Here is a 14,406-nt window from a genome sequence, read left to right as displayed (position 1 = left end):
GGAATGAGCCCTGAGTTTGAAGTATACTGCCTGCCATTTGCTTCAACATTCCAGTGAGTGTTGGAATGTGGGCAGGGAGGGAGGGAGGAGGGGCATAGATGAAGCAAGACTGGCCAAGTGATGATAATTGTTGAAGCTGAGTGATGGGTACACAGGGGTTCGCCATACTATTTTCTCTACTTTTATACGTTTCTATTTTTTAAGAGGTTTTTTTTTTTTTTTTAAGGTTCTAAGTGTTTACCATTTGACTCAGAGTAAAAACAAAAACCTATGATCCTTATGCTGGCCTACAACCTTGCCCCCCTCTCCGGTTACTTCTGTAGCCTCCATGCTGCCTCCATGCTCCCTCACTCTCCTCTATTCCTTGAGCTCACCAGGCATGCTCCTCCCACCTTAGGCCTTTGCAAAGCTGGTGTCTCTGCTTAGCATTGTCTCCACCCACATATCCAAGCACCTTACTCCCCTTCTCATGGACGCCCACTGACCATGCTATTTAGAACTGCAGCTCACCCTCTGTCCCCCTTCTCTGAAACTCCTAATTCTCATCACCCCAAGTAATTTTTTCCCTAGCACTTATCATCTTCAAACATACTATATTATTTACTTATTTCATATGTATTATCTTTTTTCACTAGAATTTATATTACCAGAGGAACAGGGAATTTTTGTTTTGCAGTTTTGTCGTTGTTCAGTGACTAGAATAATGCCTGGCACCCAATAAATATGAATGGAAGGAATATAGAAAGTTTTAGAACTACTTAGAAGCCCATGGCAACGGAGGAGGTAGGTGTCTTTGGCCTTGGCTTTTCTTCAGTACCTGGAGTAGCTAGCATCTACTCCCACCCAACTCTTTTGTGCTAAACAAAAAAACTGGGGCATCTAATTCCTGAAGAGGAGTGAAGAACTTATACATAGCTCATCAGAATTACTGCCCTCCTCCCCAACTTCTAGGGAGAGATTTCATAACTTGGTTTTGAGACATCTAAGGCTATATCCAGTTACAGCTTGTGATATCACAAAATTCTTAACCAAACTCCTCTCAACTAAGTGAGGAATTTCTGCCTAAACCATACAATAATTGGAAAACCTCTCAAAACTGGGGCTTTGTAGTTTTTAGGAAATTTTAGGCTTTGGCAAAATACATAGATTTAGGAGGAAGTTATCTCAAGACAAATGTTCAAAATCATTTTTATGATTAGGAAGACTGTGGGCACCAAAACCCAATATAGAGCTACTTTGTGCCAAAACGTTTTTTTGTATGAGGCAATTTCCAACAGGCTTATCCCTTCCTGCATTTACAGCTCTCTCCCATAGCTCAGAAGTTACTCCTACATGCACCTTCATTTATCTGTGGCACAAACTAGGTATGGAGCTTGAACATACTATTTCTTTGGGCCAATTTTCTTATGATTACAAAAATACCCTTGGGTGTGCGGGTTGGGGGTGCGTGTGTGTGTGTGTGTGTGTGTGTTTGTGTAGTTGTGTATACCACTCAGTACTTTCAGAATAGAGACAAAATCTTGGGAATTCAGATAACAATAGAATAAAACCCCACAAAAACCCAGGAATCATTGCCTTAAGTGATAGCATGGGAAAGGGATTATCCACATCTCCTTTAACAGTATTATTTATCAAAGAAAATACTGTTTGATTTACTTATAAGTGATTGTTCAGCAGTGTGTTGCAGCTTAAAGTATAGATGTTGTTCAGAGTCTGGATGACCTTTCCAGAGTAGACCAAAATGTAAGCTCAGGGAGAAATGGACAGGTTCTCCGGCTTCCACTTCCACAGATCGGGTCTACATGCCCTACCATGCTCCCAGGCTAAGGAAAGAGTGCCATCTGGAGGATCTCCATTTCAGAGAGAAACGCTTTTGCAAAACTGATCATGAAACAGGTCACCAACAATTCAGGATCCACATAGAAACAGGAGCCATTAGCAGTAATCTCACAGATTTAGGCTGTTTGCAGACTTGCCTTTTTAATAAAAACTTTCTTTTTTTTTTTTTTTTTTACAATCTTGGGACATATTTCTTGAATTTCATGTCTCAAAGTCATTTGCATAATTCTGATTGCTATTTGAGAAGGGGTTTCTACTACTTAGCCCACAGATGCGCTGAATAATTCAAGCCTTACAGTTCCCTTTCTCCCATAATCTACACACTCTTTCTTAAAGGAAGGTTCTACTCCCATCCCAACTCAGGTTCCCAATCAGAACAGGTACCCTTACAGGTTTTGTAAGAGCTGCCAGACCCAACTCCCACATGCTCAATCGATGATTCATCCCTAACCAGAATGAACATTCACTTCATCTTCCACTATCAATTGCCTTGGCCAGGGAAGAGGATGGAGTCTGCCTGCACTGTGTGCCGTAGTATATAAACTATTCATTAGGGGAAATAGTTCCAAGGGACTGCACCTACACAGCCTAAGAACTGCAATGCAGTTTTCTGTGTTACCGTGGGGAGGGAAGGAGTGAAGAGCATGCTTTTCAGTTACAAGAGATCCCACCTCCAAATTGCTATACCTGTCAAGCATCAGGAATAGCTTCTATGAACAAAAGAAATCTGCTGTTCTATGTAATAGGCCTATGATGCATTTATTTCAGTTCTGCCCTTAGTTCCCCATTCTGTCAATTGCTGAGAAAAGTAATGCTACCTGAAATTATGCGAATTTTCAAAAATGGATATTTTCTTCACCTGTGAAAAGGGCCCCTTCCTGCTCTCTTAAGAAAGCCAAGTCCTTTGTTCTCAAAAAAAAAAAAAAAAACACCCAAAGCTGGTTCAGACAATTCTTTTCGGAGTTCTCATAGTAGGACATGCAGAATATAGACAAATAGCTTATTGTTAACCACAGCTGAGTCCTGTTATAAAAAGAAAACCAGTCTTCTTTCTTAATAGTTCTTCTATGACACTCAAATTGGAAAAAGAAAGACTAAGCAACCAGAATGACTTAATTAAAGGTGCTGAGCCAGAACTAAGACCAAGAGGGTGAAGGCAGAGAATACTGGAAGGCAGGAGGAAAAACAATTTGTTCTATGTGTGTACAGGATTAGGAAACTAAGGAGTAAGGAAGCACTCCCATTGTACTAGCTACTTCCTTCAGACAGCACCTGCCTCAAAAGCACATAAAGATCAAACACCTCTAACCCTCTTTTCTGGAGAGGAAACTATATTTTGGTAAGAAGATATACAATCCAGAGTCCTAGAGAAGTCCAAGATAACCTTAAGTTCCTCCAATGGCTGCAAAGAGTTAAAATTACCAAAAGTTGAGCTGAAGGATTACTTAGGTCCATCAAACAAAGGATTAGGCTATAGAGCCCAGAATTAGCATCTCATAGCACATACTTTCCAAAGGAACTTCAGCAATTAAAAACTTTGCCATTTGACAAAATGTAGAAACAGTAGAGCTTGAGAAGGTGGAAAAAGTCCAACCAAGAAAATAAAATTTAGTTGAAATAGCAAAAAGTGCAAACAATTTATAATTATAGAAAGTCCTAGGAGTCCTAGGAATTCTGAGAAATTACCAGGTAGTGTTATAAAGAAAGGAGAGAAGTTAGTGAGTATTCTGTGAGTGTCATATACTTCAACACAAAGAATGACATAGAAAGGAAGATAACTTATTGGTCTCTTTTGTCAAAGCTCCCATGTTATTAAAAACAGTCACCCTAAACTCTAAAAAGCATTATTTATTGGAAAGAAAAAATATTACAAGAAGTCTCCGTAATTCCCACAAGGCTAAATATGGTATCCCTACTTCCCACCTCCACCCCCCCAAAAATATTTCCCATTTGCTCACAAATTCTCTACCCTGACTCTTGGAATCTCCCAGATTCCTTGCTCCAAAGCTAGGGCCTACATTTACAATGTACATAGTTCCCAGGGGGTGCTGGAAGCAGCATGAAATAATGCTGCCTGACAGTTTCGAATCTAATCAAAAGAGGGTGGCTAGAATGTCAATGAATTGAGGTGCTTTACTAGACAACGTATCTTAATATCCAATTCTTACACAAAGCCTCATATAGGCCAGGAGGTAAGATGTTTTTTTGTCAAGTCAAACTTCCATGATATTTTGGTTCACCAAAACCTATGGGTGATTCCAAGAAGTCTTTAAGGGGGTAATTATGCCAAGGGAGGAATCCACATAGTCAAGAAGTCATAGCTTTCTCAAGAAGATGGAGCTATTTAATCTTAGCAAGGGCAGCTGCTCTTCTTTCTGTGTTCTGGAACAAGGCACGAATTAAAGCTTTTACTTCACTGGAAGAGAATGCAGTTGCCAGAGGCCCTTTTCCATCTGCCCACCTGCAAAACAAAAGATAGAATTCATTTTCTTATTAGGTCTCTGAAGTATAAGCAGGACTTAAAATTTGCTTATTTGATCCAAATGCTTATTTGTTTTAAACAGAAATTAAATCCTGGGCATACTTCCTACCCTTCATTACCTTTGACTTCTTTGCTCACTGGCTACATCTGGTATCAGCATAACTAGATGAAGAGACCAAGTGAGGAAGATGAGACAGTTCTTCCTTATTCTTATACTCACTAAGCCCTCTCTGAACTTAATAATCATGACCACACACACTCTCATGCCTTAGGCTCTATAACTATATTAAAAAGTGAACCACAGGCAAAAAATTTTAACTGGCAAAGGACTGGTCTAAAAAACATATAAAGAACTCCCATGAATCTATAATGAAACCATAAACAACCTATTAGATTAAAGGGCAAAAAAAAAAGGCATTTTACAATGGAAGAAACATGAATGACCAATGAAAAGATGTTCAACCTCATTAAAATTTATAGAAATGCAAATTAAAATGACAATGAGCTATCATTTCATACCAACTAGATTAGCAAAAATTTTCAAGTCTGATAATTCCAAATACTAGTGAAAATGTGACTCAACAGGACAAATAAACTATGAAATATTTGTACAATGGAATATGACACAATAGTGAAAATGAACTTCAGCTATACATACCATCATGAATGGATTTCAAAAACATAATATTGAATAAAAGAAACAAATGACAGAAGATTCCACTTACAGATAGTTCAAAAACAGGCAAGTCTAAACTTTATATTGTTTAGTAATATGTGTAAATGTGGTAAGATTATAAAAAGAAAGGCAAGGAAATAACATGAAATTCAAGATAGTGGTTACCCCTCATGGAGAGCATTTGGAGAAGGGTACACAGGAGTTTTCAAAGGTACTGGTATTATTTTTCTTAAGTTGGGTAATAGGTACACAAACATTTATTCTTTTTCTTTAAACTGTGAATATATATTACATATGCTGTATTCCTTCATATGTATATTTTATAACTTTAAAATGTTTAAATTACATGTCTAGAAATAGCTTCTTTGGTAAAAAATTTTCTCAATTAGATAGTAGCCTTACATTTATTGAAATCTCTGGGAGAAGAAAATTTTCCTAGGCAGAGAAAAGAAGTTGAGATATATCAATATTGTAATTTTTCTCATAACAAGGAATTAATGATCATTCATAGGCTGCAAGAAGGCCCTTTAACAGCAGAAAGAAAAATTCTTATCTGCTGCCTACCCTCTGGAACCTATTACCTAAAGGCATCTTTTTTACCCACTAAGGAGATATAAATAACAAATGAATAAATTAAAACGTTGTACTAAATGTGATTAGAGATATTTTGATGTGATTTTTTTTCAATCAGAAATCTCATTTACATTGTTACACAAATGAACAGTTGCAGCAGACAACTCAGATACATATAGGACAACTGGTCTAATGTAACTGGATGTCTGTAGTGAACCTAGTTAAAACAGATAGACAAGTAGCCATAGGGATGGAGATGGACCTCACGGCCTCTACAGGGAGTTCTCCATGCAAGGTATGCATATTGATCAATAATCTACCAAGACAACATAAAAGCATCCATGATGTGTTACTAACTCCCATCTATTCTGTTTTATACAGTACCAATGGCCTCTGCACACCATGATATGACATAGCATACACTTAGTGGGCACAGCAACATTAACTGACCAGAAAGACTGCTGGTCAATCAAACAATAGTTTGATGCTGAATATTTCAGACAGACAAAAGTCACTTCTCTGTTAACGTATCAATGTCATTCTTAAAATGCATCCAATGCATCCATTGTTGCCAAACAACAATTTCCATCCAGGTGTCAGAAGGCTGTAATTCTTACAAATGCCAGATCATTTGTACAGAATATCAAAACCACATGTTCAAGACCAAAATAATATGAATGAGAAGTCTTATGTTATGAAATATGAGAAAGTGGCACACTATGATAAATCAGGAAAAGGCTGCAACTACTGCTACTCAATATGAAACCTGTTTCTGAGTAACTGTAAGAAACAGAAAAGCACTCCTGCCAATAGTACTCTTTTGTACTATGGCGAGTATAGAAGGGTTACACGCACCGATCCCCGATTTCTTGCAAGCTGGCTTGTAACATCATCATCAATTCTTTGAATGGCATCCATTTTGGCACATAGACTGGAACCTCTTCTTGATATTTCTTGTTCATGCTTTCTTCCGATAAAGGTGCAAATATGTGGGGTCCTTCATCCACTACTGTTTTGCATAAGGAATACAATCTATCGCCATCTTCAGTAGAGATGTCCTAATTTTTGTGCAAAGGAAACACAACCAGGCCAGCTTAGTAATGGGGAAAGGGCAGCAGATGTTTGATGCATGTTGTCCAAGTGGGTCAACTATAGCAATATCTTTTCCAACCAATTTAGTACACATTACTAGACACAAGCTTTTTTTTTTTTTTTTTTAGAGACACTGTCTCGCAGGCTAGAGTGCAGTGCCCTGATCATAGCTCACTGTAATCTCAAATTCCCAGGCTCAAGCAATCCTCCTGCCTTAGCTTCCTGAGTAGCTGGGACTATGGGCATGAGCAAATATACTCAGCTAATTTTTTTTTTTTTTTTTTTTTGGTAGAGATGGGGTTTCACTGTGTTGCCGAGGCTCGTCTCAACCTTCTGGCCTCAAGCAGTCCTCCTGCCTTGACCTCCCAAAGTGCTGGGATTAACAGGTGTGAGCCACTGCGCCCAGCCTAGACACTAGATTTCATCAGTTCTCTGACAATATTCCTAATGCTAGAATGACACAAAATATGTTTCAACAGATTGTCAGTAATTTAGTTTGGCTACATGAGAGAGCCCATTTCTGCAGTAGAATGTGGCACAGCTTGTTGCAAAGTAGGGGATGTTATTACAAATAAGGGTTTAGACAATCTATGCTTTAGAGGCATCAGCGGGCCAAGTCCAATTTTCTTTTAGGATCACACATATAATCTCAACTGCAACAATATGTTGGAAAAGTGGTACTGGCACAACATTGCATTCACTTCACTAAATTATAGAGTTCACTTGCAAATTAAATGACTTCTCACTATATGCCTCAGGACCACTGCCCAGTTTCCAACTTCCTCATTCATAATTTACAGATACTAAGTTGAGAAGCAGTGCAATACTATTCTTTCTTACATAGAGGTATAAAAGAGATTAAGTTTCCAGCAAAACAGAACTAAAACAAAACTAAAAAATATAACAGCATGAGTTAGACATGAAACATGAACAATTTCTTCTACCATCTGTGTTGACTAGAAATGAGACTTCAACATTTTCTTAGTAAAGTCACAACTGGGACAAGAATTGCATCTCATGTCTGGTGTAGCATCTCAAGGCCCTTACCTCTAGGGCAGTGATTCTGCCAATGATCTCAGAAATTGCTGTATTGAGTAAAGTCCCCATAGCCTTGCAATAAATATTCACTGGCAGGACATCCTGCCACACAATTCCAAGTCTCTTCAGTTGGTGCAGTACCTGTAAGAAGAATATAGCCATTTACCTGAAAGAAAGATTGTTGCAACAACTCACATTTTCCAGCTTTACATTTATCATTTGTGTGTGAATGGGGAAAGAGGCATTATACAAAGGTGAGGTAAAGTAATCAAGAATATATGCTTCTTGAATATTTAACCTTAGTGATATCCCTGACAAATGAAATACTCATCCTGAAGAAAGGGAAACTGCACTAAAAAGATAATCACTTAAGAGAGAAAGGCTTTAAGATAAAAGCCAATTTCAAATTTCCCAAATCTAAGTTCATGAATCAACTACTTGCTACAACAGACTTAATAGATAACTAGTCACATTATTGGGTCAATGGAAAGATAGCTTCCTGTTGCCTTGGTGGGACAGGGAAAGGAAAAGTTCTTAAATATGACTGTAAAAGGTATCTAGATTTTCCAAAGGGGGTGGAAGTGGGGAAACCAACCAAGCTACTTGTTACCTATTCTTTGCTGCTTTAAAAAAAAAAAAAAAAAAAAGGGCATCTAAGGACAGAGTATAAATTCCAGCACTATCAACAGCCTCCCACCTGCCGGATTGCTTTACTTGCTGCAGAATAATTCTCTTCATCATCCATATTTGCAAAGTTCCTAGCACTTGATAATCTCTCCAGAAGTTCACCTTTCTGTGCCCGCATTTGGGCCAAAAAACACTCTGTCCCTATAAAGGGAAAACAGAATAAAGAATTCTAAAAGCCATTCCATTACACACTGCAAAACCTGGATGTAAGAGGAGAGACTGCTCTGCCTATATAAAAATAATTGCTACATAATGTCATAAAGCTGCCCTAAGGATACTAGAAACAATCACTTCTAAAACATTAGCCAGTCCCTCTGACCCCTAGAGTCAGAGTCAGCTAAGAAAAATTACTTATATAGAAAAAGGAGCTACTTACTATTCTGATATATCTACAACACCTAAGGGAAAAGTCAGGAATTGAAAAGCTAAGGGAACCATATAGATTCTCTGCTTTTCTTAGGCTATCATTAAAATAAACATATTGATTTACCCAACGTTTCATTTCTTTTGACTTATAATAATCCCAAGTAAAACTAAGGGAGCTGTAGGAGGGGGGAGCCAACTTGGGGTTTTGTAAAAGAACCAACACTGACATTAGTGAGCTCCTACCAACAATGTTAATAGAATTGTCACAATACAAATCTTATTATGTGTCATTCTACTGACATAATTCTGATTTGGTGAATTCAGTGCACAGCAGCAATGCAGTTCAGAACTCTAATGTACCATGAAATCATGTCTTGAAAAAGTAATGCTTCTGCAAAGACTACATACACTTTATAAAATTAAATAAGTGGGAACATTTGCAAATTAAATGCCCTCCCAATTTCCAATACAGCTCAGGACTGCCATCTAATTCCTACCTAACTCTCTCATTCAAAAATTACAAAGATACTAGGCTGACAAGCTGCATGATCCACATTTTCCCACATTTAAGGTATCAGTTACCAAGTCTCCTGAAGCCAGGTACAAGATCCACAAAAGTAGTAGTGCCGTCGCAAAGAATGGGGGCAAGACGTAATCTGAACTGATGCCCAAGAGTCAGCAAGTGGTGAGCAATATACATACAATTGTTGTGGTGAATGGCAGCCAACTGGGGCAGTTTTTGAAGGTTCTCCCTAGGCCAGGAGGAAGGGTAGAAAAAGAAAGAAACCACCTAATTATTGAAGTTTCCTCTAATGTACTTCTAGGCTTTAATAATTGTCTACTTTGTAAATGCTGTACATAACAAGATGCAATCTCATCATTCCCACTCCCAATCAGAGTGAGGTTGTTCTGGCTGAATAGGATCTTAGCCTATAAAACTATCCCAGTGATTAATGAAAGATTAAGGGAATCAAGATGTTCACCTGAGTCAACTCTGTACTAGAAACCTAACAGAGTTGTGCATAATTCCCTTTAAATTTTACACTGATATGTCTGTGGAAATATAGGTTTCTCCAAATTCCTATTTCATTTATATAATGAAACACTTAACTACTTTCTAATTCACTAGTTTTCAAAGCTGACTATAGATTAGATGCACCTGGGAAATTTTAATATACAGATGTTTAGACTTCACCCCAAACAAATTAAGTCACAACCCCTGAGTGTGAAACTAGGGCATTTATACTTTTTAAAATCTTCCCAGGTGATATGAATTTTCATCCAAGATTGAAAAATCACAGCTTTAATTCTTCCACACATAGTGTCTATCTACCCAGCTTGGGAAGAAACCTTATCTTATATTTGTACTATTTATCCACTAACAGTCATTCAAGTAACACTTTCTAATTTGCCGACTCAAAGTCAGAGTACGATATACAAGTCAGAAACCCAATAATCTAAGATAGCTGTCCTAATATTGGGCTACACATCAGAATCATTTGTGGGGCTTTAAAAATATACACATACCTGGGTCTTACACTAGACCTATAAATCAAAAGCTCTAGGAGAAGGGCGTAGGCAAATGTGTTTGTTTTTAAAGGTTCATAAGTGATTCTAAAATACTGCCAAAGCTGAGAACCATTATTTAAGGACAGTGGTTCTCAAAGTGTGGTCCCCAGACAAGCAACATCAGCATCACCTGGAAATGTGTTAAAAATTCAAGCCCCATCCCACATCTACTGAATCAGAAACTTGGGCATGGATCCAGCAATCAGTGTTTTAACAAGGCTTCCAGGTGATTTTAATGCACACTAAAGTTTGTGAACTTTTGGTCTAGTACAAGTTCTTAAGATCATACAAAGTAGAAAGAGGCAAATCTAATTCCACAACAGTGTGAAAAATGTTTCTGAGCCATAAAAACTTCTGAGCCTAATGTCTCTGAATCCCTAAGGACAAGGCTGTCAGCTGACCCAAATATGTTTTCTCTTTTCCTTTACTTAGGTAGAAAATGAAATAAAAATTTTAAACCGCAGCAAAGAGAATGAATACAAATAAAAACAATAAGGTTCACAATAAATAAGTTTTTTTACAGTAAAAACAACAGGTGGGCCTAGTTAAAAACATCTCAATTGTTCAAAAATCTGAACTAAAAAATAATTCAAATAATAAACTGATTTTTATCTTTGAAAGCAGAGTCCTTGGCTAAGGAATAGGTCTGCTGACATATTATCAAAAACATTGATAGGTTAATGTTTTTAACCTATAATTAATTCAAATAACAAAGGAAAATCCTAGAGACTTAGAGTTGAATAACTTTTCAGATTAACATTAAAAAAAATTTTTTTTTTTTTTTTGAGACAGAGTCTCACTCTGTTGCCCGAGCTAGAATGCCATGGCGTCAGCCGAGCTCACAGCAACCTCAAACTCCTGGGCTCAAGCAATCCTTCTGCCTCAGCCTCCTGAGTAGCTGGGACTACAGGCATGCGCCACCACGCCCAGCTAATTTTTTCTATATATTTTTAGTTGGCCCGCTAATTTCTTTCTATTTTTAGTAGAGACAGGGTCTCGCTCTTGCTCAGGCTGATATCAAACTCCTGACCTCGAGTGATCCACCCGCCTCGGCCTCCCAGAGTGTTAGGATTACAGGCGTGAGCCACCGCGCCCAGCCTAAAAAAAACTTTTAAAACCCAAGATGTCAGGTAAATACTGCCTAAAATAGCTAGGAAGAGTAGCTGAGCTTACTTGACAGTTAAATAGCAATCTCTTGTGGTATTAAGTCTGCAGCGCTATGAATGCCAAGGGAAAACGTGGTATGTTTACTGAATAGCAGTATGAAGTGATGCCCTTTTTGTTTTTTAACCAAGTAAAGTAATGTACTTCTGAAAATACCCAGCAACAAAACAAGGTAAAGTTCTTTTGAGTTTTTAAATTTGCATCACTCACTATATCGTAAGATTGTGGTATCCTTATTAATTTAGTAATGAATGACCAAGTCCTATGAATACGTGTTTTTAAATGGTTTATTGCATTTTACTGTGAATTTTAGTAACCAAAATATCTTTGGGGAGAATATAAAATTACTGGTTTTAACTTAAATTACAAACATTTTAGACATATAGAAATGAGATACAGTGGCACTTACTTGTGATATGTCGGTACAACATCATGGAACAAATGGAAGATATTCCTCACTGAATAGAAAAGTTGAACAGCACTAAAAGGAAAACATAAATTTAACAGACATGCATAAAGATATACTGAAAATAAGAAAAAAAATTCAAACAAAGTGTACCTTCAGTTAGAGTCAGCTAAAGCTACAGTTGCAGAGAATACCTGCCTTGATAACTATTGGAAAACACCATTAATCTTGATGGAAATATATTCTCAACCAGTATTTGCTAACCAGACTGCAGTTCTAAAAACTGGGATCTGTTAATAGTTTTAAGAATAGCAGCATTCGGCCGGGCGTGGTGGCTCACGCCTGTAATCCTAGCACTCTGGGAGGCCGAGGTGGGCGGATCGTTTGAGCTCAGGAGTTCGAGACCAGCCTGAGCAAGAGCGAGACCCCATCTCTACTAAAAATAGAAAGAAATTATATGGACAGCTAAAAATATATATAGAAAAAATTAGCCGGGCATGGTGGTGCATGCCTGTAGTCCCAGCTACTCGGGAGGCTGAGACAGGAGGATCGCTTGAGCCCAGGAGTTTGAGGTTGCTGTGAGCTAGGCTGACGCCACGGCACTCACTCTAGCCTGGGCAACAGAGTGAGACTCTGTCTCAAAAAAAAAAAAAAAAAAAAAAGAATAGCAGCATTCAACCAAAGCCTCTTTTCCATTTATCAATTTCTGTTCTGCCAGTACCCAGAGTATCCCTTCAGTAACAAATCTAACTAAGCCTCAAGCAAATGTCACCTACCCACTGATGCACTCTGCAAAGGGCAAGGTATCAATAAAAGCACTCACTTGGTTCTTTTAGAATCAATCTGACTTTCAGCTTTCATCTTTTCTCCTTCTTACCCCAATGCAAGGAGATGAATCAACATTTCTAGGATAGACTCTAGCTCTCAAGATCTTTTGCCCTTTAAATCTAGCTTTAAAACACCTAAAGATTATTAGTAAAATGCACTTTAAAAGAGCAAATATAAGGTTTGTGTAACTTACCTCTACATAAGAATATTTTAAACTATGCACCTTGAAAGCTTATAGGAATTCCACAAATATTTAGAAAAATAAGTCATACCCCAAAACACCATCATTACTTGATTACTATAATATTTGATTAAATTATTTCATTTTATTTTTAAATATGTTGCTATTTGAGGTTTGATAATGAAAAGGGGGAGCGTAGTTGTGGTTTTGTTTGTCCCATTAAAAACTAGTGGAAAGAATGTTCATAGATATTCAGTGTACAAAAATACTGCTTGGAGGTTTGCATTCTCAAAAAATTTAAGAAGGATAGCCCCACATCTCTAACTTCTGCTCTGGTATATTTCAGGAGAATGTCATGTTAAGAAATAGTCATTTCTATATTCATTTTGTGAAAGGATTATGCACTTCCTTTATAAGGATTTATTTTTCTTCCTACTTGTAATTAACTCTGGGATGGACTTGTGAATATGATTCATTAAAGCCATAGAAGTATCTTGGTAAACATGTTCTTTGTAGAGCAGAATAAAATAAAGGGGTTTGTTTGCATGGGGAGATAAAAACTGAAACTCTGGAAGCCCATCTAAAGATGCAATTTGATTAAGTCAATCCCTAACTGAAATTGTTTTTTTCTCTGAGCATGGGAAGTATAAAACTGCTAAACAGAGATTCAAACTAAGGAGGCTTTTGTAAACCTGCTCTGCAATCAATTTGGGTCACAGTCTACTATTTTCTTCACAGTTCAGTCTAGGAGAAGGGAAGGAGCTTATTAAACAAAAAGAGATTCAAGTACAAGATATGGAATGGAGTTTGAGGTAACCTGAATGCAATGTAGATTAGAAGTCATCTTGAAAAGGTAAAGCCAGACCTTTTGGCATGTTCCATTCTTTTCCTTCTACCTTTGGCTGCCTAACAAATTGTTACTGTTTTAAAGATAAACATTTAAAATATAAATTAATTAGGGCCTAGATTTCAAAAGATAAAAAGAATGTTAAGCTAAAGAGACAGAGCAAGCTGGAGCAGATGATATGACTATTACTATTACCACCACCACTAATAATAAACATTTGAGGCCAGGCATGGTGGTTCATTCATAATCCCAGTGCTTTGGGAGGCCGAGGCAGGAGGATTGCTTGAGGCCAAGAGTTCAAGACCAGCCTGGGCAACACAGTGAAACCCAGTCTCTATAAAAATAATAATTAAAAAAAATTAGCTGGATGTGGTGGCCTGTGTCTAGGGTCCTAGCTCCTCAGGAGGCTAAGGCAGAAAGATCCCTTGAGCCCAGGAGTTTGAGGCTACAGTAAGCTATAGTCACACCATAGCACTCCAGCCTGGGTGACAGACCAAGACCCAGTCTCTAAAATAATAATAATAATAATAATAATAAACATTTGAGTATTAATCATTTTCCAGCTAGTATTCTAAGTTCTTTGCTTCTCATATATCATTCAATTCCAATAAGTAAAAATGAAACAAAAAGAGCTTTTTGTTAAAAAGTGATCAACAAT

At 37.5% G+C, this 14,406-nt stretch overlaps 1 protein-coding gene across 2 annotated transcripts in view; it reads right to left on the bottom strand.

The window, feature by feature from the left end:
* Positions 1 to 3,674: 3,674 nt before the first annotated feature.
* The window catches only part of ZW10 (zw10 kinetochore protein), a 36,771-nt gene continuing 26,039 nt past the window's right edge, over positions 3,675 to 14,406 (bottom strand). Inside the window, exons 11-16 of one of the 2 annotated variants that reach the window (XM_069468903.1) lie at positions 11,896 to 11,967; positions 9,336 to 9,505; positions 8,398 to 8,528; positions 7,710 to 7,841; positions 6,426 to 6,628; positions 3,675 to 4,300 (exon numbers count right to left, since the gene is read on the bottom strand). In XM_069468903.1, coding sequence (XP_069325004.1) covers positions 4,180 to 4,300; positions 6,426 to 6,628; positions 7,710 to 7,841; positions 8,398 to 8,528; positions 9,336 to 9,505; positions 11,896 to 11,967 — 829 coding nt within the window. In that variant the 3' untranslated portion in view covers positions 3,675 to 4,179. The remainder of the gene's footprint in view (positions 4,301 to 6,425; positions 6,629 to 7,709; positions 7,842 to 8,397; positions 8,529 to 9,335; positions 9,506 to 11,895; positions 11,968 to 14,406) is intronic. The other variant, XM_069468904.1, reaches the window with a different exon arrangement.

Source organism: Eulemur rufifrons, chromosome 6, assembly GCF_041146395.1.
Source record: "Eulemur rufifrons isolate Redbay chromosome 6, OSU_ERuf_1, whole genome shotgun sequence".
Taxonomy (NCBI): Eukaryota; Metazoa; Chordata; class Mammalia; order Primates; family Lemuridae; genus Eulemur; species Eulemur rufifrons.
Note: the sequence above shows the minus strand (reverse complement) of the source record. Positions and strands in the feature narration are given on the sequence as shown.